This window comes from Centroberyx affinis, unplaced genomic scaffold (assembly GCF_046629955.1).
Source record: "Centroberyx affinis isolate AG114_WGS23_722 - 3 ecotype Tasmania unplaced genomic scaffold, CSIRO-AGI_Caff_v1 ptg001541l_1, whole genome shotgun sequence".
NCBI lineage: Eukaryota > Metazoa > Chordata > Actinopteri > Beryciformes > Berycidae > Centroberyx > Centroberyx affinis.
Window position 1 is genome coordinate 293802 of NW_027279997.1, and position 27623 is coordinate 321424.

The window sequence follows — 27623 nt, forward strand, 5'->3', positions numbered from 1 at the left end:
TAACTGTACATCACCTCTGTTTGCCCCCTTCATCCGACGTCCCACTCAGTGAGACTGCCTGCCACGGTGAAGCGAACCACTAAAACACCATAAAACCAACAGACTAAACAGCCATTCATCATTACAGCGCATACATGAGCCGCATCACACACAGCAGTCTTAACTGTCCCACTCAGTGACTCAATGCACACATTAAAACTTCATCAAGTATTACTGATACAAAAAAGTCTGACCACTCAAACCTCAACCACCGTTTGTAATGTCCAGAAATAAGGCAATCATGGGTGAAAATGGTTTTGTAGGTCATTTTTTTTTATTGAATTGGTGATGACTTGAACCAAGTGCAAAAAAGTACTCTGCTCCTTGAGGGACAAGTAAGGGAAAAAAACAACTGGATGTAGCAGAATGGTATGATGCATAGAAAAATGGGGCAAAATCCATCCATCTTCTTTGTGTTGCTAAAATCCAGTTTCTTGACCTGCCCAGTTTGGTGTCTGGAAGAAAAAGGTGAAGAAAACATAAAATTAGAGCATTTTTAGATCTGCTAGACTGATCAAAACAAACACTTTGTTGTTGATTGTGGGAAAAAAAGTATTGTACATGTGCAAGCAGTTAAGTGGTGACGTTTTCCTTCTTTGAGTGTATAATGTGTGTGTGTGTGTTCTATTGGTAGGCACTGGGTGGCTGTGAGAGCTGACAGGGACCCTCAGCAGCCGACCCAGATGGTAAGCAGTAAATGCTCTCTATATGTAAGTGATTTGTAGCCTTGAGGATAGCAGGATGTAATGGTGCTCTGTGAGTTGTTTGCAGCCTCTTTTGTCTAATTACAAAAACTCCTTAATGAGGGGGGCCTTTGCTTTTTTACAGGACAGGGTTATGGCAGCACTCCTGCAGCAGATATTCAAACAATAGGGAGGAGGGTAATTGGGCACATCAAAAGATACCCACTCAAGAGCAGCGCAGTTACAAAGTGAACATTTAACATGTCTGTCGTAACTCCATGGCCTTGGCATGCTCCAAGCGGGGGAACCAACACATCAATCTGCTTTGACAGACGTGCCTTTCTTTACCAACTTCAAGGAGTGGAGAGTTGCGTGAAAGAACGACTGACAGGGCCAGGTCAGAGGATGTGTGTGTGATTATGACATTCTGTGCCGTTGTAGTTGTTGAGTGGTCTACATACCACTCATACGCACAAGGTCAACATCAAAAACACACACGCGGGATGACTGGACCCCGAGCCAGACATCTGCAGTAGCTCCTAAGTGCAGGGAACTCCAGGCTTTGAGTAATGTTCACCAAAAGCCAGTGTGAGAGTCCACCTTATTTACGTTGCCGCGCTGAGTCACCGTGCTCGGGCCTCGTTTTATGGCTGTTTGGAATCTACCTTGTCATTAGGCCTTTGAAGAGCAATGGAGGGATGAAAGCATTAGCTCCGTTAAACTTGCTCTTACTGGCTTATTTCGTGTAAAGAGAGCTTTTGTTGATGGTTGTTCATCAACATTCTTCAGCCTTGTTCTTCTCAGCTGATCATTGGAGACGCTTTGAACTACTCGTGTCGACCTTCTAGAGATTTGATCGGTTAAGGGAGGGATGGTGGCCTTCGGTGATGAGCTGGGGTGGAGGTTTGGGTGTATGCATTCTGTATGTGTGTGTGTGTGTCCTGCTCACCTCGTTCCGGGTGCTGTGGGCCTGCTTCTTCTCGATGTTCATGGCCAACATTTGGCTGCGGAAAGAGAGGCTCTTGGTCTTCTCGATCACCTGCTGGTAAGGTGATATGGCGTTGTTGCCCATAACCACATGGCCCTAGAAAAAGCGACAGCAAAGACACGATCGAAACAAATGAGCCAATCACATTTGGTCTTGCAGACACACCATCCCGCAAACACCAACCAGTGGCTGCATAGTCACATTCTAGGCACATCTAGATAATTCTATGTCATTCCAGAGCAACGGGGTATGATTTGCTGATTACAGAGGACTTCTGCTGTGATGTGTATGCCAAAACATGGTTCAACATGAAGCCTCACAAAGGGGACCTAACGAGGGTGAGATATTACGGTTAAAACGTCCTTACGGTGTACCCTTCAATTACAAAATCAGGACACAAATAATGGCATACTTGTATCTTTATCATTCTGCAGTCACACAGAGGGTACATCTAAAAGGAGCATGTGACTATCACACACCCCCAATTTGCAGAGGGGCTGTTTAAAAAGCTTTGATTAATCAATCAAGCCCTGAGCTGATTGATTGAGGAAGCAGACGGGACGTCTTACCAGTTTGGAGTCTATCTTGGCATCAAGCCTGGCATTGCGGATAAGGTTGACGATCCATCTCTCAGCCTCCTCGGGCGTCATGTTCAGCTTGTCTGCCAGCATGCTGTAGAAAGGAGACAGACAGACATCGGGTTCTAATCTGGTTGAGAGGCAACATGAAGGGTAGTGAGGTTTGTCTAGGTGCTGAGGGAACTGGATTGAGACGATACTGATGATAGGTACAAGGATGCATAACCTGGCTAAGAAATCAGCCTATAGCCTTCTATTGGAAGAGGACTAGTATCATGTGGGGACCTCATGTAATTAATTAATTAATTATTCCCCAACCTTTGCGTTTCAAGGAATGAAATTAGCTGAAATCATAGATGCCCCGGATGTATAATTTCCTGATTTAGCAAAGCAAAACTTGAGGTTTGCCCTGAAAATGCATTCAAAAACTTCCTCTATAGATTCCACTACTGCCTCAATTTTTCATACGGAAGGAAGATAGCAATTGCACTTACAGAAGAAATTGCATGCCAAAAACAAATTACGTCTGAAATTACCAAAAGTTTGATTCGTTTGTGATTAGTATTATCAGGGGACCTCTGTCTTTACTGAAATATGTTAGGTAATTTGCGCATGGATTTTTACTTTACAATAGAGCTGCAACGATTAATCGATTAATTGTCAACTATTAAATTAATCGGCAACTATTTTGATAATCGATTAATCAGTCTGAGTAATTTTTTAAGAAATATAAGTCAAAATTCTCTGATTCCAGCTTCTTAAATGTGAATATTTTCTGGTTTCTTTACTCCTCTATGACAGTAAACTGAATATCTTTGGGTTGTGGACAAAACAAGACATTTGAGGACGTCATCTTGGGCTTTGGGAAACACTGATCGTCATTTTTCACCATTTTCTGACATTTTATAGACCAAACAACTAATCGATTAATCGAGAAAATAATCGACAGATTAATCGACAATGAAAATAATCGTTAGTTGCAGCCCTACTTTACAAGTTACCGACATGGCAGATTCACACAGGCTTAAAATCACAGACGATCGCTGCAGTTATTACAAATCACTGGACGTCCCCAGGTAATATTAGTCCTGTGTGAATAGGGCTTATGTTTAAGTGGCCTGGAGCTGAAACTGATGACGCATACATGAAATACGTAATTGAACCAAATAACTCTGTTACTTTATTTAACACTACATCATGATGAATGCTGAACATTAGGTGCCAAATGACCAGTTGCTAATTACAATATGACAATGTTAATACATGGCCAACATGTTGTACTTCAGACTGAAAGTCATATAATATGAAGTAAACCAAAAAATTCCAAAAGCCACAGACTTACAATGGCCTTCCACTAAAAGGAGCATGATTTAGAGATTTGTAAGACTAACTCAATTAGGTGTGGTGGGACTCCCCCACGGTGTAAGCCTGTTCTCTCCAAGGCCTCTTCCCCTTATACTCTTTGATGTCCTGGACACACACTCTCTTTCCCCACCTGGTCGCTAAAGCCTGCCGTGACACACTGGTCCAACCAGCTACTGTCCCTCAAAATGAAAGCGCCAGGTTGGAGGCCGGGCTGCTCTTTGATACAGCAGGACATGGATGTGTCACAACAGAGGGAGGGAGGTAGGAGGGTGGCTGGTATTCTTTGATCCAAAGCCTTCCCCAGTGCAGCTGGCTTCCCTTGTGGCTTTCAAAATAACTAGACCCCCTCAATACCCCCATCTAGACCCCCTTCCCCCCTACGTTTCCTGCCCCCTTCCTCCTGCCCCATTTCATATAAGGGCCCCAATAAATATCCTCACCCCCTCTGCTGCACTGCCCACAATTACTACAGCAACTCTACTTCTCATCTCAAAAGCTAGACACCTAAAACGCGCACACACACACACACACCCCTTTGAACAAACCTTATTAACACACATACTTGGTTAAATAGGTACTAATTTGTGAGTGCATACAGCCTGAGTGCCCTTGGTGTGTGTGTGTGTGTGTGTGTGTGTGTGTGTGTGTGTGTGTGTGTGTGTGTGTGTGTGTGTGTGTGTTTGTACAAAAATAATAGGGGTTATGAGACCTATATAAAAACAATTTACCCCACTAATTATCACTTCCTGGTCCATTAATCACATTTTGTGAGTCTCCTTCAGTGCAGCAGACCAGTGAGTAAGCTTGAATCTGGCCAGACCAAACCACTTCTCACGCTATGGATCCGCAGTCATATCCCACCACCACCAAAACTGATTTCAACTGTCGCTTCCAGATCCTGACTTCTTTAACACATTCTTCTGGTTTAAAGTAAACTCAGTTATGATAATGTTTGCCTTAGCTCAAGACTCTAATAGAAAAAAAAACAAAAAACATCTTCCCTTTCTAACCCACAATTTTTTCTCCAAATGGTGGCAAAACCACATACAGAAGGGAACTGAAATGATATCAGTGTCTGGAAGGGTCATTAAAAGCATAAACAAATAAATAGCATTACCTCAGCATAATGAACAAAATTAGTTCTGGTCTTTCAGTGCATGATCTATCAGCACTTCCACCACAGTGAAGTGATGGAGGAGGTGGATAACAGGATAGAAAAACACCAGTTAGGGATTGATTCATGTGAATCTCAGCAGCCCAGAGGGAGAAGAGGCGCGCAGGGAGGCTGATCAACCTGTCATAATTGTCTCATGCTGACAAAAACTCCCACCACTAGCTCTGCTGGACAGCTGATTACGCTTAGGCTCAGCAAAGCCTGTGGAAAATGATGTATGGCAAAGAAATTGCTCTTATGGATCATTATTTGGGACCTAACAAGTACGGAAAGTGTCAGCTGTCAAATGACGCGAGTTTAGGTCGTGATGGCTAACACATGTCGGCCATCACAGAGTGACACTATTAACACCAGGGAGGCCGGGCAGGGGTTTTGCTTCAGAGTAAGGCGACATTTTGTGGTGCAAATCTGCAGGCCTAAATGCTGCTCATGCAGAGCAAATGGTGCATTGAGGGATAGTTGCAGCTCATACTCATAGCCAAAGACAATTCCTTAAAAGTGATCCGACAAGCAGGCCTGCTCTGCAACTCTGCATACCTTGCTCTACAGCAGTGCAAAGAACTACATGAAAATAGTCAACACCTTGTAAGAGTGACACTCCATCGTAGCCCAGTCCTGACATTCAGAAAAGCCCTTACACTTATTACCCAACAATCAAAGGCAAATGCAAATAAAATTTGTTATGATTCAGATTTTCCCCATGTGATTAAGTGATTGCCGCGCAGGGGTCCTGGGTGTTTTGTTTGACAATTTGGTAAAGTGGGGGCACATGTCAGTCAAGCCCAGGTCAGATATGATGATCAAAACAAACATGATCCGGTTTCCTCGCCAGGGAGTTAGGCTAACCCCTAACCCCTCTGAACGTGATCTCTCCAGCATAACACAGGAACACAGAGTGCCCCAAAAGGCCCAGGGCCCTGGCCTGTACCAGCCAAAGTCATGTAATCTAATTTATAAAGGAAAGTCTGGCAATGTTTTCCTCCTAGGAAGGACATTTGTATATCAGAGAGGGGCTTGTTTTATCTCGTCGTCTTTCTGAAACAGGTCTTTAACAGCTACCCCTTCTTAGACCTTAGAGAGAAAATAAGAGATGTAAGGGAATGGGAGAGAAAAAAGGGAGATGTGAGAGGGGCAAGGGAGTGGGCTGGACTTACACAACCTACACTATTGACATCCGTTGGCCCTTAAGCCAAGCAGACAGCCTCCATGACTGGTTTTGTTTTACACAACCATGGGCCTGTTCCTTGGGGGAGAGGGGATCACTTTCATTTCAACCCCTTGCTCACTCTGGCTCCTGAGCTTTCGACTTCAGGCTAGGGGACTCCTGTGTGTCTCAATACCAACCTCACACTCTGTGAGAGAGGTCAGGCATGGGGGTATAACTAGGTTAGAGGAGAAAGGGGGGGGGGGGGGGTCTTTCTTGAAAGTAGCCCCCTTCTTAACATGGCTGGGCTAAAATGAATGCATTGTTAAACACTAACATATGATAGTGTTTGGAGATTCCAAGCCATTTGGAGCAACCTCGCTTTCAGCTTGGGGTAAAATTGATTTTTCGGGGAAACCGAAATGACCGTGTGGTCTTTCTAATGACTCAATTGTGAGGTGGAAAGATCTTCCATTTTACATCCAAATACACAACACAATCCTTCCAACTACCAGTAAGCTGTTGTGTACAAATACAATGTGGTGATGGGGGAAAAAACTGTCCACTGCCGACCATTTCCAGTGCAGTGAGGGCTAAATGATCATGTCTCAAGCACTTACTTAAAACGTCAAAGGACAAGTGTGCCATTTGAGGTCAAAGTAGGGTCTTGCCACTGAAACATCAGTGTAAGAACTAAGGGAATAAACCCTGTAAATCAAACAATGAAAACAAAACTAAATTGGAAACACACACACGCGCACACACACACACAGGACATTCAAAAGTCTAGACAAAAGGATGTGTGTGCATGCAATTACGAGTGCAGGCTTGAATCACAGGGTCACATTTTCACTGCCTACAGTACGTTTTACATAAGCCTTTATTGCATAAAATAACTCAATTACGCCAACTTCTGGTCTACTTTTGTGTCCCATGCCGTGGGCAAAAGGCAAGCTAAATATCTGTGAAACCATCATGGCCAACAGCTGTAAAAATGGCCTCATTAAAAACAGGCATCAAATTCATTCGAGTCCATGCTTGGGTGCAGAGGGCTTCTGGGTAGAGGACTAATGACTTGGAATTTGGGCGTCGGTCAAAAATAGACATGTTCTGTCCATCGTCATAACAACACCAAAAATAAACACGGAAATCCCTGACACTGACCATGATGTGCATTCCTGCTTTAGAAACCTCAACAAACAAAGACCCAAAAACACTGAAAAAAGGTGAAAAGTAGAAAAATCACCGTTCAACTTCCTATTTCAGTGTTACCACTAACCTTTGTGGTCTTTAACAAGTAAATGGATCCAATTGCAGTAAGACTGCCAAAAAGAACCAGGACTCCTAATCAATTCCAGACAATCTGCAACTGGAGATTTCGACAGAGCCTGATCATGTTCCATGGTTCAACCTTGACTACAGACCTCCACAGCTCTATATAACAGTCAATGCAATCATTTTCGTGTCAAGAGAAGTAATTCATTCCCTCTTTCCACTGAGCATCGTGTGTTCGTATTTGAAATGCAGGCCTGCCTTCAAACTTTGAACATCCCTAATATGCCTGAGGGGCAATATAATGTGAGTAGAGCTTTCTCAAAGGCACAGGGCAATTTGTACTCTAAAATAGTGAAGTAATCATGATAAACAAGAAACATATCAGCTAATAAAATATCAGAGACACGGCAACATATACAATTGCACTCATACAAAGATGAGGACTAATAGCCGGGAAGGGTGGATGCTCTGTCTTTATATTTGTCTTTCTCTAAAATTGATGTAAAGAGGCAGCCAAATCCTATAATCCCTCTTAATTGCAGACAATTACTATAATCTTTTTTTTCTCTCCCCTAATGCTCACTATAATTAGCATTTTAAATTTCTTGGTTTTGGTGGGCATCCAAGGTCAATTTAATTTTCATGTAACAACACTGTATTTTGAACTAGGGGTCAATAGAGACCTTCAGAACCCCCTGACCTCCATCCACCCAAAGAAAGGGACCTGAAATGTTCCTGTCTGTTACAGCAGCTGGCAACGTCTAAAGCTGTCTAAACCCTGACCTCTTCCTGGGAGAAACCTGTCCATGAATTGGTCTCGCTCAGGTGGTCTTTAAAAGTTTAGTGAGCAGAACAACCGGTGGAGACCTGGAAGCAGTTAAACCTCCCAATGCTTAATCCCCAAGATGTGGGGTCAGCATGGATGTGTGTGGGGAAGGGGCAATAAACACTTATCTGTGGAGAACATTCAACTAATCACAAAGCCGATGGTCTTGCTTCCTGCCCGCGGTCTCCGAGCGAATCTAGTGATAGCAAACGTCACTTCCTGGTATAGTCTTCTGAGATCCGTCTGGATTCTGTGCAAGATGCTCTTAGTTTAAAGGCGACTGTATTGTCTCCTTACAACGGCAACAAGAACTGCTTTCATAACTTGTAATTGGTAGTTTTATTTTGTTTGGATTGTATGAGTGCACGAGTGACTGACCTGATGCTGATGCACTGGTGAATTCTGCAGAAGGTCTCAAAGATGAAGAGGCGAGCGTTCTCAATAAAGTCCTCCAAGCAAGCCACCAGGAAGAAGTCATTCACAAGAACCTAGACGACAGAAAATAGGTTACATAACACTAGTGTAAATATTATACCAAGAGTTATTTCTGTCGGTGTATAGGCTAGCTGAAAGTTTCTATTAAAACACTGTTAGGTTCCAGGAAGGTAAAACAGTTAAATAAGGACAGAGTTTAGAGCTTTTCAGAGACTTGTTATGGCAATCAAGCTTGGGCTTTCTGACTGAATAGCCCCAGAGAGTCATAAGTGCAGCATTACAGGTTTCAATCTCTTTCTTTTTTTGGGATTCAAGCCTGATTCAATTGTGGGAAAACTCAATTCAGTGAAACCCAAGTCAAATTAAAAAGAAAAGAAAAAAAATTCACCCTTTCTGAGATACAGTCAGAGTGAATGGGGTAGGGAGGTCCATTCTGGCCACATTTAAGTTACCCAACAGTTTATTTTGGCAAAAAGGAGAAAGGAGAAAGCCCCATCTGTAAGAGAGTAATCCCAGGCCATGCAGGGTGCTCCAAATCAACCACAAATCTTTGAATTCTGCCGCCTCCACATGAGACAAGAACATAAGAGTGGAGCCAGCCACTGAACTGACCACAGTGTCTGTGACTTATCACCCTTCATCTGGTCCAGTGGTACCGTGTCAATTCTGCTGCGCAGGATTACCAATTTAGACACCATCAGATTTTCAGGGGTGCTACAGTCATCCCAAGACATATGAGAACCTCCAGTCTACATAAACCCACAGATGAGAGCAAGGCTTTTCAGCAGTTCATGTATCACCTGTGGCCTGCTACACTAAGAAACAGAGTCTTGCTTGGACTCTTTGACACTACCCAAAAAGCGCAGATGGACGATTCATCTACTTCATCTACTGTAAATGTTCATGACCCAGCTGTGCACCCGGAGGTACCACTGTGTGAAATGCTCACATTCCTCAGTGCTTGCTGTGTTCCAACTATCCTTTGAGTGCGATTTCACATCACAGACCTCCATCTTCAAAAGTCCTCCAGGAATTACCAGCTCTTTGTTTGCTTAAGCTTAGAAAGCTGCTATCTGCCCAAGGTTCTGCTTGAATAAATCCCAACTACATGGCGCTATCAGGCAATGCACATTTCAGCTATGACAACGCTTATCTAAGGCTGATAAACTTTGAACAGCTAAGTGCTCTAATTACTGTCATCTGGGATTCAGACCACAAAGCTTAAACAAATTCTGAAAGGGGCTTCAAGAGCCCTTTTATGCACAATCTGAGGGTTGAACTATAGGTAGGCCTATACTTTTCATTCTTTGACATGCAAGCATCTAACATCTGACAGTGATTCCAGATTGGGGTGGAGTGGGAAAGAAAAAACTTGAACACCCCGAACAGGACAATTTAAACCAAGCTAAACTCCCCACTTTGAAAGCACTTGGCTCAAACCATTGTGAAGGGTACAGTGAACTGAAGACAGGGAAGCTGAAAACAATACCCATATCTGGCTATTACAGCAATCAGTAAATAGATGGGTGCCACTCACAGAGCAATGGAGCCTTTTTTTGTCTTCTCAATGGCTCCAAATTGATGCATTACAAATGCTCATCAGGAAGAGAGCCCATCCCACTGGGGTATCTATTTACCTCAGCCATCACTCCACATTCTACGAAGCATCCCTTTAACCCTTGAGTGATGTGCTTTTTAAAGGCTCACGTGTCAATGTCTGTAGGGAAAAAAAGTCTTTCCTTATCGACTTCAAACAAGACCATTTTGTGAAAATGTTTGCAGACCATCACAGGTAATGCATTGAAGGTGTAGTTAAACGTTCTGTGTAACCACCCACCTCACTAGACCTGTTTGTGAACTGAACAAGGTCTGATGAGGGCTTTTGTGTACATTGGGCATGCTCTGATAAGACTGACAGGTACCTATTCCCAGGCCCCTGTTACAAGCACCTGGAATAACTTGGGCTCTGACCTGAGAGGTAGTTGGGATTGAGCATCTGTTTCAACCACAGTAGAGTCTCTGTAAACAGAACCCTGTGGAGTGAGGTCAAGACCAACCCGGAGAGTCCTTAAAAAGTGCGTGCAAGTGTTTAACAAGGTCGGTGATTGAGGGAGTGTGTCATGTCTTAGCTGAAATAGGATCCAGCCCTAATATTGTTGGTAGTACATGTCATCATTTGGAGATGGCCCCTGGAGGCTTTTGCACAGGAACAATCTCATTTTCTCTGGGACCGTGCTTTGAATTCTTTCTGACCAAGCACAGATTTTGTGAGGGTATAACTAAGTAAAAACAAATCTGCGCAAATGACTTTGGTTATAACTTCCTCATTTGTTAAATGGTGACTTGGAAAGCTGCAGACTCTTTATATTAGCTTAAAAATAGATTAGAACGAAATGGAACCTTCAGTAAACCGCTGACATGATTTATAAACATTTACTCCTGTGAAAGAGCCATTTGATCAGGCCAGATGTTTTTCATTGTGAACGTTTATCGTCAAGAGGCAAAAGATGAAAAAGGGGCCCAATAGCCCCAAGTTTAGCCTTTTATTCCTCTGCAGGTCCAAATTATCAAGTCATCTGGGAAAACCAAATTACAGTGTGTATGCAAAGAATGTACCAGAAGATCAAGTTTCACAGAATATACATACAGCACAACACCAGTTAGGACACCTGTTCTCTCTCTAAATCTGATTGCTGTCCATTGATTGGGTCTCTAGAAGCTGACCAGCCCCTCATCAGTAGGCCTAAATTAGTCATATCCGGGGCATAGGCTAGTTCATCAATGCAGCACATGATTTGCTATAAATGAACGATGACCTTAATTTTCTCAATTATGGTGCATATCTAACTGGACAAAAATGCAGCACGTGCATGGTAAATATCTCAAAATATGCAAGCCCTGGCAGAGGAAGTTGAGATTAGAAACCCCATCAACATGAACATTTTTAAAAAATGTAGGAATTCCCTGAAGGTCACACATCAAAGCTATTTGAGATAGGAACCATTTTGGACAAAAAAAATATACTACCATGGCACCACAAAATTAAGTGAAGGTGACCTTATACTGCAAGTTGTGAGAACCTGAAATTATATTGAATGACACGATTTCACACGGTATGACGGTGGCTGCTGAAAATACACCGACCTACGAAATGCCAAACCAATCAATTACAGGGTAGAATTTGACCTGTGTGGTTTGACTGTCAGTAACAGTCATGAATGTCAGACCTGTTAGTAATCAACCACATCAAATTATTCACAAATGAATGATAAGAATCTGAACATCTGCCATTAGTCATTTGTCTGGCATATATCATTATGGCTGGGTTTTGCCAAGGACCTCACAATACATTCTGATTTCAATAACATGGGTCATGGTAAAATTCTGATACTTCTCACAGTATTGATATTATACATTACACTATATATGACTGAAATGTGCAGTGTATTGATACAAACCATACAGTGAATCTTTTTAGTATTGTACGTATGATGAAGTGCAGCAAATTATATATGCAAATATCTGTGCGCTGTAGTGCACCAAAATAACTTGTAATAACATGTAAACATACACACTGAAAATGCACAACTCTTTGCACTAGTGAGTTGAACTGAAATACACACATTAGTAAACAGGCTCATTTCTGTCAGATTTAACCACAGGCTGTTGGAAAACATCTGACTGGTGTCTAGTCAGGTATGTTTAAATTTGTTGTGTTACCGCAGTATTTTAATACCGAATGGCAATGCTTACAGATGTTACTTTAATTGAGTTAATGTCTCTCCTTTTTGATTTTGAATCTGAAAAGCACCCAAACATATACCTCAAGATTTGCTGGAGCTGGCTTAATGACCGCCAGCATTACTACTGAACAGGCCAAGTGGATCCTCTGTACTTCTCAAAGCCACAGCGAAATCATCACTAGAGGATCACTTTTTTGATTATTTTCTTGATAAAATCACAAGAGTTTTGACATAAAGATTTGCAGAATTGTGAATAAAAATATAATAAAATATATATGTATTTGTGAACTGATTTTTTTCACCCAGCCCTAGATATCACCTAATCTATGGTCACCTTAATCAAATCACATTACAAAGTGTTCACAGCGACTGTGTTGTCAACATTAAGAGAGGTCTTTTACAGCGTGCCACTCATATTCCATTCTTAGCTCAAGGACTACAGTTGGAATTGTTATGGTATAAGCCATTGAGCCATTACAAACCAAAATGGAAATAAATGCCGTAAATGGCTCTTCTATGACAGACCTCTCTCTTAAAATGAGTGTCTGCACGCCTCTGCATAGACTTTTGCTTATAAAGCTTTTACTGTTAACTACTAGCCTGATGGACAATTACAGGCCATAGTAAAAATCTGACCGAGGGCGTGAGTCATAGGGTGTCCAAGAGGACCTCTGTATCAACCAGTATGATATAAAGGCACAGACTATCATTGGTCTGTCTGCACTGGACCCATGCAGAACTCCAGCAAATAAGGTCAGAGAGAAATCACATGATCATGAATGGTGTTTACTACTATGCTCCATGAGAAAGTTCAGGAGATTGGCCCACAAATCAGGGGTCCTCCATAGATCACAATATCATCACAGAGAGCCACCATAAACCAGGGCTGGCTGCTCTTCCCAAAATTGGTTGAAATGAGTAATGAGTGGTGGAGGGGTGGTTGAAGTACTTACCGACTCACACTCCCTCAGTTTCTTCTGTGCACCATCAAAGTCAAAGTTCACATACAGGCACTCCACAAACTCTGTAATTGGATCTTTGTAGGTGTAAGACTCCTGGAAAAAAAACAAAATGTGAGTGTCTGTTCTGTGCCCAAAAAAAAAAAATGTAAATAAAGAAAAAACTCACTTTTAGCATCTTGCCTGTTGTAACTGTCATTGCTAATGAAATCAAGGTTGAACTATGTCCGGATGCAAGTAAAGCATTTAAATGAAATTATCTTTAAACCATGTTGAACTTGTAATATCTGAATCCTGTGTGATTCATGATGTAACACTATGCATGTAAAGCATTCAAAGTGTGTGTTTGTTCTAGTCCAACAGAAATCACTGATATCAGTAAATTTGATAGTTTCAATCAGACAAAAAAAAATCATAAAACATGATTTAGTTCAAGTTGCTTGACAAGCAAAGAACAATGTCTATTACGTAATCAAAATGCCAATTGCTGGGGACCATAGCTAAATAAACATTACGATTTACAAGGACTTGAGTAAAAACACATTCTAAACTCCCAACAGTTCCAAACCATGCTTAGAGGAAGAGTCCCAAGAAGACCTAAGGCCTTACAGCAGAGAGCAGTGAGCACATGTTTTAGTGATTACCCACAACCCACCGAGACGGTGCTTATTTGGATTTCAGAGCCATTGATCTCTGAAGAAGCTACTGTCATTGGTGGGGAAGGCATCGGTACACTACAATCAGACAGCGCACTACCATTCATCAAATGTAATGGGTTCAAGACTTCTCCAGCTTGGACCCAAACCCCAATAAACTCTCCCTGCTCTTGGAAGGGACTGTCAGCAATGCTATTGGGTTTACATGGTCAGTTGCTCACTCACCAATGCCTGTATGAAACCCTGGGCCTGTAAGTAATGACCTGATAACTGTGTGTACTTTGTAAAGTGTAAGAAACATCGTGAGGTGAAAAATACACAGTTTTACCTGCTGTATGACCTTCACCAGATCTTTCAGAACCTGCCGGCGCTTACGGACATCCTTGTTTGTGATGACCGCTGTGGTTAGGTAACGCAAGATGTGAGGGCACATGGTCTGGATGGCATTGAGGTATCTGGAATGACAAAATAAAAGGTCATCATCACTTATCAGACCAATGTAAGCAAAGACATGATCTTTACAAGGACACACAATATAACATTTTGGCTGCTTATTGGGTTCCTGGCATTTAGAATGGAGAAATAGCCTTTCCAGCTAAATAGATAAGTGACCTAACAGGACCCTCTCTGCAGGACATGGGTCCCAGCTCTAAGCCGTCTCTTTCATTAGCGTCTTATGAGAGGGAGGGGGAAAGGAAACCCTGGCTAGTAGATACAGATCAGCGAGCAGGGACCTGCCCAGTAGCTGAAACCCTATCCATCAGGGACTGGTGTTTCAACCACAGGTCAACTGGCTAAGGGCTGAGCACGAGAGACAGGGCCCTGTTACAGGCCAATTCTAATCCCACACCGACTCTGGAGACAGTGTTTCTGTAAAAACAACATGTAAGGCCTGCACACATACAACGCCTGCCTTGTCAAGATGTGCAATAACTGTATCAGGACCACTCCTTATTCTTATCCCAACATCTATCTTTGAACTTCACCCTCCACTCAACCCCCACTGACCAAATTAAATTTGAAAAGAGGAAGTGGAGTTTGCCCCGCCACAGTAAGTGGGCCCCTTCAGCTCTCCTATAGCTTAGGCCAGAGAAACACATGGTGTTCAGAGAAAGAGCGCCGACAACGGTTTAATTAGCTGGAACAATTAAAGGGACAAGGGACCTGTGGCAGTTGTGATGTCGGGTCTAAAAACAGCAGTGGGTTGCTCGGCGAAGCCATCGTCAGCCTGGTTTTAGAGGAGCTCTCCCCCTTCCTCCCTCCCTTTGTAGTTGCTTGACTCCCGTGGCAGACCACAATGCTCCATGCTGTGTTCCTGATTAACTTACACCTACTCACTCTCCAGGGGGGGCTCCAATAGCCAGCAATCCTGCATGAGTCACTGTACCATATCTGGGATTCGAAGGCCTGGGGGGTGGGGGTGGGGATGGGGATAAGTAACATTCACCCAACCCCACTTAGGGGACTTAATCATTTTCGAGTTTGGGGCAACAACGCTGCTGTACTGGCTGCTGAAGATGCTACTGAGGCATGCAGCCAAGAAATCAAGTAAGAGTTCAAATTTCCCCTGTTCAAAACATTTTCAACGTTACAAGGAACAGAGAGGTACCAGAGAGGAGAGAAGGGAGGGGGAGGAATGGGGAAACTGTGAGAGAGAACAGGGAATAGGGACAGGGAAACAAGTTCCAATTTCATGGCCCATCTGGAGAAGAAAATGATGTAGAACAAGTGATACAGATAATCAAGTGACTGCTTGGGTTGCATTACCGCAGTATTATTTGTCCAGTTTGCACCTGCATCACAGTTTGTTATTGAACATCATTTTCTACACGAATGCCCTTGAACTCAGTGCAGTCTGTCATTAGTACACAAACAAGGCTTTGGGCAACATCTGCTGACTGCAGAGGTAAGGAAGGTCAAATGTGGAGCTGAAGGCCAGCCACTGGTCACTGACTTCAGCCAAAGGAAGTAATGGTCAAGAGATGGGGGACAAGAGCCAAGCCAAGCCTCACTGGGGAAAACATGAGGTTTCTAGACTGTGAAACTGCAAAGCACACAAAACGACCTCAGTTTGTCCACACAGATGGTCGGGTGCGCTTTTCATGAGTAATTATTGGGCAGGCTCCCTTAATCATCCACAATAAAATTAAAAACTGAGTAAAATTCAGAGAACCAGACATCTCAGTCTGCTGTGTTGTGGTGGCCTGTCATACTATCTGTGGAGTCCAATCATCTGTTCAATTGCACAAACCTACAATCAGGACAGGGGGAGGGAGCAAAAACATCAAAATAGGTGGTGTGCAAATTTTAACACAGTGTATAAAGTTTCCGATCTGCGATACACATGGCCTCGTTCTCGACTTGGAGAGTAAACAGACCACACAAAAAACACACACGACTGAAACCACTTTAAAAATACCAGCAGGGTTCATGAAGAAGCCCACCCCCCCGCAAAAAAGCGTTATTAAAGCAAATGGTTTTCTCAAAATCGAGTTAGTTCTATAAAATAGCTCTAACTTTTCCTCCAAATCTCACAGGACCTACGATTATCTGCCAACTAAATCACTGTATGCCCATTTGGATCTACCTTCCTGGGCCAACAACCCTGAGAGCCAAGGTTCAACTGAGGTGCAGCACTCTTCTTTGCCTTTCCTGTGGGCATTTAGCCTTTGCTTTGTGGAAATGGAGTCTTATCTTTACAACTACCTCCTGCTTTGCCCAAGAGCCAAAAGTGTAGATCTGGTGTAGTATTGCAATTTTCTGGGTGTAAAGCAAGGGGTAAAACAAGAAACCAGATTGTAAACAATATTGTCGTAAATCATACTTACTGAGGCTGATACAGGAAAAGCTCAATGATATTGTCTCTGCCTTTGGGATGGTTGAAGAAGACGAAGAGAGACCAGTGAATGAGCCATGTCCTCTGCTGGAGAGACTGGAGAGGGGAGCTGACAGACTGGACAGGACAAAGGCAGAAAGGCAGGAAGGAAGGAAGGAAGGCAGGAAGCAGCGAAAATAGCCAGGAAGGGACAAGCAAAAAGAGAGAAAGAGATAATTTAACCAGTCATATTCTCCAGTAATGCAAAAAAAAATGTTCTCGCCTCCTAAACGGCCATCAGTCAAATACCTACAGCCACTAAGAACTCAAATCCAAGTTCTTAAGTAGTCGGATGAGTGAGTGTGGGGAGGGAGAAAAAAAAAAAAAAAACAACCACAGCAGTGCTGTGCTGAAAAGTGAAGTGGTCAATATGAGAGTCTATGTAAGGGAATCTAAATGCGGTATCAAATTCTGAGAAGTGGGGCATTTACGTTGTTATCGATAGTCTCCCTCAGGCGAGTGAGATCCTCCATGGCAGCCTCCCAGTTCTGCATCAGGATCTCAGAGGCCAGCTTGCCCCACAGAGAGCTCAGGGCATTCCTGTCTGTAGATGGAACCTAGGGAACAACATGGCACACTTGTTAAAACCTGGAACAGGCAGCTCTCCCAACATATGAAACAACAGTTTTTCCACATTACTTGGCAGACTAAATACTGATTAAAAGTCTCCTCATCCAGGCTGACTAAGTGTTCAATAACATCTGCATCCGTACACCATGAGACCGGGCTGTTGCCACCGCTTGCTTGGCTTCAGTGGCACTGCTGCACAGTGCAGTCACTTTTCTTATTTATACTGGATAAATGAATTAAATTATGTCATCCTAAGGGAATGGGGCTTGACAGAAAAAGAGAAATGGATCATGAAAGACTGTTTAGCTTTTTATAAAACCTAATTTGCTGCACTTTGAGATACTACGACCGCTGCATTGCAGATGACCATACTGTGCGATCCTTTCAGATTACCACAATAAGTAGAGGCATATTTGAAGCATGTGTCACTGTGCTGTCTGAACAATTTGCTAGCGCTAAAACATTTGGTAGTAGTCTTGTTTAGTTATCTAGGGTAATGCTGAAGGTCTTAAAATGTGGAGATGGAAAATGAAAGCTTGCATTATAAGCTACTACATAAGCCTATTTGCAACAAACATTCCAAAGGCCATTTGGCTATTTTCAATAGGATATAAGAGTGGAAACTATCATTTAACCCAACTCTTACCAGGTCAACCTGCTCCTTTGGTCACTAACACTTTTTGGCAAGTTGCAAAGTTCAAATGTTATTAAGACAGGGTCACAAGGCCAAAGGTCACTCCATCATTGACATTGCCATACCACAGCACGACATGGGTCAGATCCATCCTAATCAGTATAAAAGGGCTGTGGACAGGCAAGGCTGTGTTCAGATGCATATCACCAACAAAGCCACTCCTCTACATCAAACATTTGGTTTCTCCTAGATTCCATACCTGAAAAAAGCTGAAATTGTATCATCAACTGCAATTAAGTGAAAATGAGCTGTGCCACCAATCTGAAAGAATAACAATCAATCTGAAGGGTATGGATAGGGAGGGCAGGCACACCTAGCATCTCATCGGGAGGAGGGGGGCATCCCTAGTTCCTCTGACTCCGCACTGACCCCAGGACAAATCCCTTGTGAAAACACTCTGGCCTCTATGAGGGGTCTATAATGAAGTGTACCACTGGTGCTACTACTGCTAGTTGGTGAAACACATGTCTGAGAGCTTTGATCAGCAAGACTATAAGAACAAACAGAGAGAGAGAGAGAGAGAGAGAGAAAGACATATAAAAAAGAAGAGTGACAGCAAGAGAGAGGTCGAGCCTAATCAAAATGTGTTTCTCCAGAGTTCATTAAGAAACTGAATTCAGAGACTAGCAAACACCAGGAGCATCTGGAGGTGTTCATCACTGAGACCATCCTGCTTCAAGCAATCATTTTGTATAAATGATATATGTGTGGATGGATGATGAGACCGGCAAAACAAATAACAAATATCCTCAAGCAATGTCCTTACACATCACCAGCAAATAACTTCCCACTAACCTGGCAAATAACATTCTCTAATCTATGCATGGTACATTGTCAGTATAGTGCTTCCATTTAGAGTGTTTAAATAAACTCTAGTCCACTACAATCATGTGAATGATAATTACGATAACAAAGTCTTTGGACAACTCTGTCGTTATCACAAGGTAATTGGGTTGAAATATGAACTGACGCTAACAAGACACATCTTTGTGAGGATAATCACCCTCAAAAAGGTTGCAGGCTACTGTTTTTGATTTCCAGAAAGGGCTAAAACAAACAAAAAATAATCAGGTAATCAAACGCAGGTTGAGAATGCCTCTGAACCTCAGTAGGGCAATCACTCTGTAGTGGACGTTAGGCTACACCCTCGGGCTCATGGGAAACTCTGTGCCATGGTAGTTCACGATAACACCAAACGCCAGACACAGTGACATGAGTCAAGCAGGAAGTCAGGGTGGGTGTCTGCTGCGCGGCCAGAGAAACCTAGACGCTAACCACACACCCCCGTACACCGTCGGACAGCCGCTGGAGTGGACTGTGAGACACGACAGATACACAAGTAGAGGAAACACCAAAAAAAGATCAGGTTTCTGCTGGAACCCCACAAATTGGTAAGATTATTCGGATATAAAAGGTTTTTTTGAACTTAGCAAAGACCATTTATACTCTGATAACATTTCAACGAACTGCTATATGAGAGGATGGCAGGTAGTGGGGAAAAAAGAAAGGAAAATCTCCTGTGGTATTCCCCGACAGGAGAGCACAGTAAGACGTCGTGTCCATCCACCCAGTCCGAGCAGCGGAGTTGCTTTGATCACAGAGCCCTACTTAGGTCCGGTCCGAATGACTTTTTAAGTACAGAAGTCACAAGAAAGATCAGCATTGTAACAGCGAGAGAAAAATTTGGCTGCACTGCCAGTATAAAGGTCAGCGTTTCATCTGTTGAAGTGTTTTGTTTTGTTTGTTATTTTTTTTTCCTCTCTTGGAAGTCCCTGCCTGCTTCGTTTGGCTGACCTCCAGGTCATTATGGCAGCTTTCTACACACACACTGCCTGGCTTTCACTAGTGGCCACGCTAGAAAAGTTTCAATACCTGGGTTTTTCCAGCAGTTACCTTAAGTTTCCATTGGTTTGCGAAATGGGCACATTTTCACTGACTGACCAGCAACAATAAATTTACTGTGCTAGGGATCCGTCGGGATACTCAATCTTTATTCTCAACATCCAATCCCTGCATTAAGTGATGATATGAATAAGTTGCTCTTTTCGCGCTAGGCCACACTGTAACAGGACCTGAGGCCTGGATTTTGCAAGGCTGGCTTCCTTCGTTTAATTGACTGGGTTTCCCACGTTAAATGACTTATGGAGCCTCACCTCTCCCATAAGGGGGAGGGAGACAAGGGGCCTGTGAAGATGGGAGGTCCACAAAACACAGAAAAGAGACGAGGGGGAGTGCAGTATACGGACTCCCACTATTTCTACCTTTTCCCCCCTTCTGAAAAGTCTCTTGCATTGTCAAGAGTAAGCAACAGATATCTAGTTACAGAGCCTGTTCTGGCTGGAACTTAAAATGAGGGGTCTAACAATTTGAGGGGTAAAAAAAAAAAATCTATGCTGGACTTAGAACAACATACCTCAATTAGAGCAATTTTGGTTTATTTAGACTGAGTTGCAAAGCCATAAACAACTGTTGTTGGAACGGTGGGGGTATATCCGTTGCAAGCTTTTGAAGACTTTTCTTTTTAATGTTTTTTCTCTAGGAGGGGGTGGAAGTGGAAATCTTGGGTGAATTACCCATCATCTTGTCTGGGATGCGAATCGTCCTTCTATAGATCTGAGTACATCAGTGAGACAACCCATCAAATTAAGTACCCAACTGCTTTGGGTTAAGAGGGCTGTTTATAGCGAAGAGGGCTCATCATCGCTCAGAGCCTCTGCCAAGCTTTTCAGTAGAGGACACTCCAGCACCGTCGACGTGCATGACTAGCTAGAGTCACTGACATCCGCAAGACAAGAGGCAGCGCAGCGCAGTATCAAATGCCAATTAGAATAGGAACAAAAGATGGTCTTAATGTTTTTCACTCTAATGAATAGACAAAATGTTGATTTTATTCTTGCCCATTCTTTCAGGACTGGCTTTGGCACGAGTCTTTGTTTTACCGCAAAGCTCAATGCTGAACCGAAGACAAACAAAAACAAGAAGACAAGTGAGTGACACTTGGAAACCACCGACTATGCCGGCTGGTTCCATCGGTCATTACAGGACACTCGGTTGAGCTGAACTTACTAACACTTGGTGCAAGATAACACCACAGGAGTCAAAATGGAGCTAAACTCCTGCTGGCAATTAGATCTATTAAAGCCGTGGCGGCTCCACAGAATAAAAAAATTACAGGCTGTCCATTCACAAGATTTAGAGTTATCCAGTGTGACAAAACTCTGTGACCCAAACTCTCCTCTCTTCACTCAATTTGCCACCAAGGCCAGTAAAGGGCTTTCCAGTCCTCAGAGAGGCGGTATAGCCGTCGCAGTCCTGCTGCACCTCGCCCATTCACTGCCTAGTTCATCTTTCACTCATTTCTGAGGGCAGTGGGAGAGAAGCCACAAATGCCAGAGCCCAGGCAATGAGTCTCTTTGTTTATAGAGGAAATAAGGAGTACGCATGTGTAACGAGAATACTGCCAGTACTCTTTGTGAACTGTAATTATCTTCCCCTGCAAAAACCTAGTGTGGTATTATCTGATTTTGAAAATATTTAAACTCTTGAAAATTATTTAATCTAACTCTCCATATTGTACACCTCTGTCTTTGTCACCTGACTCATCATCATTCTAAACTTCAGTTCAGAAATTGAGTAGAATACCGGTGGGAAAGAAATGAAATAGCCTTCATTAGGTAAATTTCAAACTGCCCCACCGGACACACTTTGCAAAATGAACATTTCTTCAAGTTCTCTCAATAACAAGCAGTTCTGCTAAAATAGAATAGACTACATGTAGCCCTCATGAGGCTTAATAAGGGATGCCCTGCATAACTTAAGCACACCATGAGCCCAGGAATCGTGACAAGGAGCTATCTGGCCACAGCATTCAAATCAATAAGCTGTCTACTGAGGCCCGCCCAGTGAGAAGACTAAAGACAGATTATGCAGTCCACCACTGATCACTTGGCCCAGTAAAAAGATCCTACTCAAGTCCTGGAGCAGCAGCCTCCCCCTAATACAGAAGACGTGCAGGGAATTGAACAGGGAATGACGTAAGCTTTTCACATTCAATTACTTATAAGTGTTCCTTTCCTCCTCTATGCAAGCACTGGCCTTTTGAGGAATTAAAGTAATCTGGCAAACATAATGTGGTATGCAATTTTAATATGTCATAGTAGAAATGCCTCAGGCTAATATATCCATGAAAATATTGCAATACTACAACCACATTGTTAAGTAAGGCAAGCTGTACAGTTATTACTACAGTTATTACCCTTGAGTTTGTCCTGTGAAATAAAACTCAGCAAAAATCACGATTAATGGTTATTTGTATTATTGTTGTTTAATGTGTGTCTGACAAAGGCTGCAAACTTACCAAGACACGGAAGAAGTAGAGGTACTCTGCAGCACCGGAGTAGTTTCCACACTCATACTGGAACTTGGCATATCTATACAGAGTGTCCAAGTACTCCTGACGGAACTTCAAGAGAAACACAAGAGTATCAATACCATAGACTGAAAAATAAGCATAAATAAGCATATAAGCATAAATCACCCTTCCAAAAAAAATGTCAGCAGTATTCTGTCATGCATGGGCAGTGTACAGAACAAAAAAATAGTCAACCACATACAGAATGCTACAAAAAATAATCAACACAATTACATCTATTTTAAAGTTCACAAAGCTAGGACATTCTGCTTGTTGTGCAACAAACACACCAAGAAGTGGTCATGTGAACTAAATAAGGCGTATATATGTATAGGGATATCATTTCAGGCCTACATGTCTGCCTATATTTAAATGTCCTTCCTGTTGTCCAGTGTCTCAGAGCAGTGTGTGCTGACGTCAGTGTGCACTGAGGCTTTTCACGGAGATTCAGTGTAGCTGTGACAGGCAGTGGGTGCTCCGGGCCGCCCAAGCCTTTCCCACAGCAGGCTGAGGGGCCCTGGGCCTGGGCTGTGTGGAGGTGCAGTGAGGACAGGGTGCAGGTCAGCGGGATACCGGAGTGGGAGGGGACCAACGGAGGGGAGGGTAAGAAGCCAAACATCACGCCAAATATAGAACCTCCGGCATTCTTGCGGCTCTATCCACGAGTCCCGAGCTACTCCGTTTATTCTTAACAATTCACCACAGAATGTAAATGTCCGCAGAATTTCTGCAAGCCATACAAACCCCGAAAATGAGTTAAGGGTTTTGGGAAGTAATTTTGCATTTCCCTGCTCGACCTGCCCCTCCTACTACACCCCTAAACAACCATGGGTTCACATAGGAGTCATGGGAAATGCAGTGAAGAAGTGAGATGTCAGCAAAGTAAGCCAACTTACGTTGTGTTTCTCCGCCAAATAGTCAAACAGCATCCGTCCGTCCCTGAAAAAAAAGCAAGACAGTTCGTGTAGTTAGAAGCCATTTAACTGGAGTCGCCAGTTGGCTGACATCCTGGTCTTTGGAGCCTCATTCAGGTGTATTTTTCCATTTCTGGTCTAGATCAAGAACTGTATGCAAGTGAAGTCCATTTCACTTTTAAAGTAAAGTGATGGGCTGTTTATTACGTTTGGTTTGGCTACTACAAATCTAATCCATGTCTAACAAATTACGTCTGGTGAATAAAATCCATCCTGATTTCTCAGTACAGTCTTTGAGACTCTATGGCCTTCTCTACATGTGATCTACAGTGTTGGCATTTAGAAATTTACGCACCATAATGAAAGTATGTGTGTTGCTTGGGTATGTGTACTTTTGTGATGTGAATGTATGTGTTTTCACATGTGTGATATGTGTAAAAGGCCGTGGAAGGCATCTCCACTGCTTCAGGCCATGCTGCCTCCTGCCTGGAGTCTAATGAAGGACAGTCTCCAGCAGCTCCTAGGTGACTAGCTTACCTGTGGAGGGGAATGTTAGCCTGCTGTGCATGATGGGAACACAGATCCTAATGATTTATCAGAGCCACTGGCCATACCATCCACTAAGAGAACATCAATACAACAGATGCCTTTTCTACAGCACATGTTTAAGCCGCAGCTCAAGCTACACAGCACCTGTATCTACCTGCCTTGGCATAGTAAAGGGCAACAGAGCATTATCCACACACTATGCTTTAATGGTAATACAAAACATCTCTCCAGTGTCAAAATGTGTTAGGCTTTAGATGAGAGAACTGCTGCTGAGATGTCCATCAAGTGTCTACCCTTCACAAAAAAGTCTGCACAGCATTACTGCCACCTTCTGCACTAAAAAAGTCAAGGAACCAGAGGCAGTATGCTGGGTCAAAAACCCCAAAGTGGTTTTCATTACTTCAACAAATCCAAACAAATTAGAACATAGTTTACAGCCTAATGGTGCTCGTAATCCATAAAGTGTTTCTAATAATGACAGATTGTTTATAGATTAGGCTATTATATGATTGACTATGATGGCTAGGCTTGGCCTGAGATTTCTGGCTTCAGTTGCTGTCCAAATAAAGTCTGGTATGGCCCATATTTGCTAACTGTTCAATAAAAGGACTAAGCCTAATAGGCTCTACTACACTGTAAAATCATTTGTATATCTGTCTGTATTAACCCAAGTGTACAGGGCTAAGGGATTCAAATATCTAACCATTTGTCATTTCCAGTACTGGATGATCCCCTGTATAAATCCAGAAATCATGTCAAAAACAAACAACTGCATCAAGCATAATTTAAACTGATAGGCCACAATAATTGAATTAGACTGTTGCTTGTCCTTTGGCTTAAGACAGAATTCTTCAGTGACCCCAGATGGGTTTCCTATTGTTTTACAAATCCATTGGTATCAAAAACAATTTATGTATAACTAAAGATGGAAACATGACTCCTCATCCAAAAGAGAGATTTCCCCCAACTGCAAACTGACAGCAAACTAACAATAACACAGACAAGAGCTAACTCTATGTTGCAATTATCAGGCTTCAAATCTCACATAACAGTTCAATTAGAACCTCTGCAAAACTTTGGCTTAAATAAACAAATGTCTACAACTCAGCTACAAAAAACAACAAAACAACAAAAACGACAAACTGGAAAGAGGATGAAAATGAAAAATGCTTTTGATTAACTGTACCCACTCTCGCCAAGACACAAAGGAAAGGATGAAGACTGAATATGACCAAACTATTTTAATCACCACAGACGACAAAATAGCCTTAATAAAGTTAACCACAGCATCTTGTGTCTGTCTCCTTTCCCTTCTGCGTTTGCTGACTTCGCTCAATGAAACCCTCCAAAGACAGTTGGGAAATGCAGTTGATTCTTCAATTACAAAATCCCCTTGCGATGCTACACACAGTTTTAAATCACACTACCGTTTTTACTAATCCTAGAATCATTAAAGTAAGACCACTAATAAATCTACCAATCTTATTAGCTGCAACTATTAACATCTAAAAAAATGTTTTGGGATATGTCTTGGCAAAAACAAAAAAGCTGACGACTCTCAGTCAATATAATTGGTGATGATAGGCTTATTCACCTGGTGGACTGCATCTGCCTTGTGGTCTCTGGGTCCTCAAACATCTTCACGATGGGCTCAGTCTCAGACTGGAGCTGCTTGAGCTGGGCCACAACCGCTGTCCTCTTCTCCCTTAGAGCTGAATGACACAGGAAGGATAAAGAGTGTTTTTATTATAGTGACACCATAAACCAACCAGTATATAGTCTGTGCTCTAGCACTGAACTGACAAAATCTTAATAAATAGTTGATAAAACAACTATTATAGCCAAATCAATATTGAGTGGTGTAGCACAGTATTACTGCCTGAAGTCTATCAAGCAATATCAATATCTTTCCTGGTGGCGGTGATGCATGTTTTATATGTTTTGTGTGTGTGTTAGTGTTGGAAAAAGGGGGTGAGGAGTGTGTAGCTACGGAGCTTCTTTGGGATGTAACATGTAATTAAGCCAGTACACAGAGCACTTACTGTGGGGAATCTCCTTCTCCGGGAAGAGGTTTTTGTACACATCCATGGCGAAGTCCACCATGTTGGTCTCACTGAGGAGGTCCAGCTTTCCATGAAGCAGCTCCTTCTCATTGTAGATCTGACAAACAGGGTCAATAATAGAAGACAGAGGTGAGGAGGATGGTCTTGTATGATATTATAATCTCACCAGGTGTTTTAACTCAGCTACAAAGAATGATACATGCTGTTTACAATTTTAATGATTATTAGAAAGGAACAAGACAAAAACTATTTATTGGGTTAGGATTTATGCCCCTTTGTTCCACCTGTAACGTGAACTCCTGGCAAAGTGCAGCAACTCCTCACGGACATGTTAATTGTATCTGCCATCCAATATCCTAAATAATATTGGTGTTAGTACTATTGAGAACATAAAGGGCGACAAGGTGCTGATTTTTCCGGAATGTTACTGATGTAACGTTAATGCTCAACAACGAAGAACATGCAGACAGCCGGAAAAGTACCTTACTAGCATGTCAGTTAGCTAACGGCAACGTTACCATAAGCTAACGTAGCTAACTGGGTGTCGGCAGGCCCTGCTTGTTCAACCAGCCGACACGGCTTGATCTGACATGGATATTTATAATAAACATTTTCCGGCTATTTACTGATGCTTCCCAGTTGTTGCTGTACTATCCAATCCGACCCATGGATTCATTATTGCAGTTAAAACTAAAACAGCCAGCTGCTAAGCTAAGGGTTAGCATTGCGTTCAGGAACAGAAATACGAATGTTTTATGACCCTGTGTTTTCCAACTGGGCGGCAACATTATTGGCCTATTGAATAGTAGCGTGCGTAAGGGAACACCGCCCGCCGAATGTCTACAACCTACGACTTCGAGTTCTGAAACGCGCGCTCCTACAGTCAGCTGAAACAGCGCGAGGCTGAATTAACCACTGTCAAACTAGTCACAATAAAAAGCACAACTTCCGGCCTTGTATTTTCAAATTAAAAACCAACTGAAATGCCATGCACAATGATACTACTTACTATCCTTCGTGTGTACTTTTCAACTACATTTTCACTCCATGTATAATGTTATGACTCTACTAAACATTATGCTACAATCCTTTTGTTGTTGTGCACATTCCGATATTTACTTAGGAGTTTTTCCTAACGGTGACTTTCTTTCGCTTTTATTTTGAAGGCAGAATCGCTACACTTCCGGGTCTATTCTGGCTAGGACTGGCTGGCTTGACGCAACTGCAGAATTGAGACCAGCTCTCCAGCGCACATGGCTTTCGGGGCTGGTTAAAGACCATCTACGTGTCCCTAAAAATAACACAGAACGCGCCGAAAGCTTTAGAAGTAAATACGGTGCATACCTCTTTGACAGACAGGAACTCCAGCAGAGGAAAAACGAGATGCCGGTCCAAAAAGTGGGCAATTCTGGTGGTGAGGTCGTACTCCGCCATCTTTACCTCGAGGAAAGGAAGCGGATGCAGCAGAGTAGGGAGGGAATGACCAATCAGCGACGGTCTCAGCATCCCCGATAAGAAGGCCCAGGATGATGACTTTCAAGGGCTACTATTTTAACAATGTGTCGCATTGTTTTTTTATTGAAGAAACAAAACAAAGCAATAACAACTTTATTTATATAGCACTTTTCAAACCACTTTCCAAAGGAGAACATAAACAAACACAGATACAATCAACAGCTAAA

The 27623-nt window shown here is 42.6% G+C and overlaps 1 protein-coding gene across 1 annotated transcript; it reads right to left on the bottom strand.

Moving 5' to 3' along the window:
- Nucleotides 1-291: 291 nt before the first annotated feature.
- Nucleotides 292-27391, bottom strand: eif3ea (eukaryotic translation initiation factor 3, subunit E, a). Its single transcript, XM_071527464.1, has 13 exons — nucleotides 27286-27391; nucleotides 25921-26038; nucleotides 25473-25590; nucleotides 23312-23354; nucleotides 22362-22466; nucleotides 17172-17297; nucleotides 16694-16818; nucleotides 14194-14320; nucleotides 13204-13305; nucleotides 8451-8560; nucleotides 2280-2382; nucleotides 1672-1806; nucleotides 292-494 (listed from the first exon to the last, which is right to left on the bottom strand). The coding sequence occupies exons 1-13, from the start codon at nucleotides 27373-27375 to the stop codon at nucleotides 459-461; spliced, it is 1338 nt and encodes a 445-aa protein (XP_071383565.1). The 5' UTR covers nucleotides 27376-27391; the 3' UTR covers nucleotides 292-458.
- Between the last annotated feature and the right edge of the window lie 232 nt (nucleotides 27392-27623).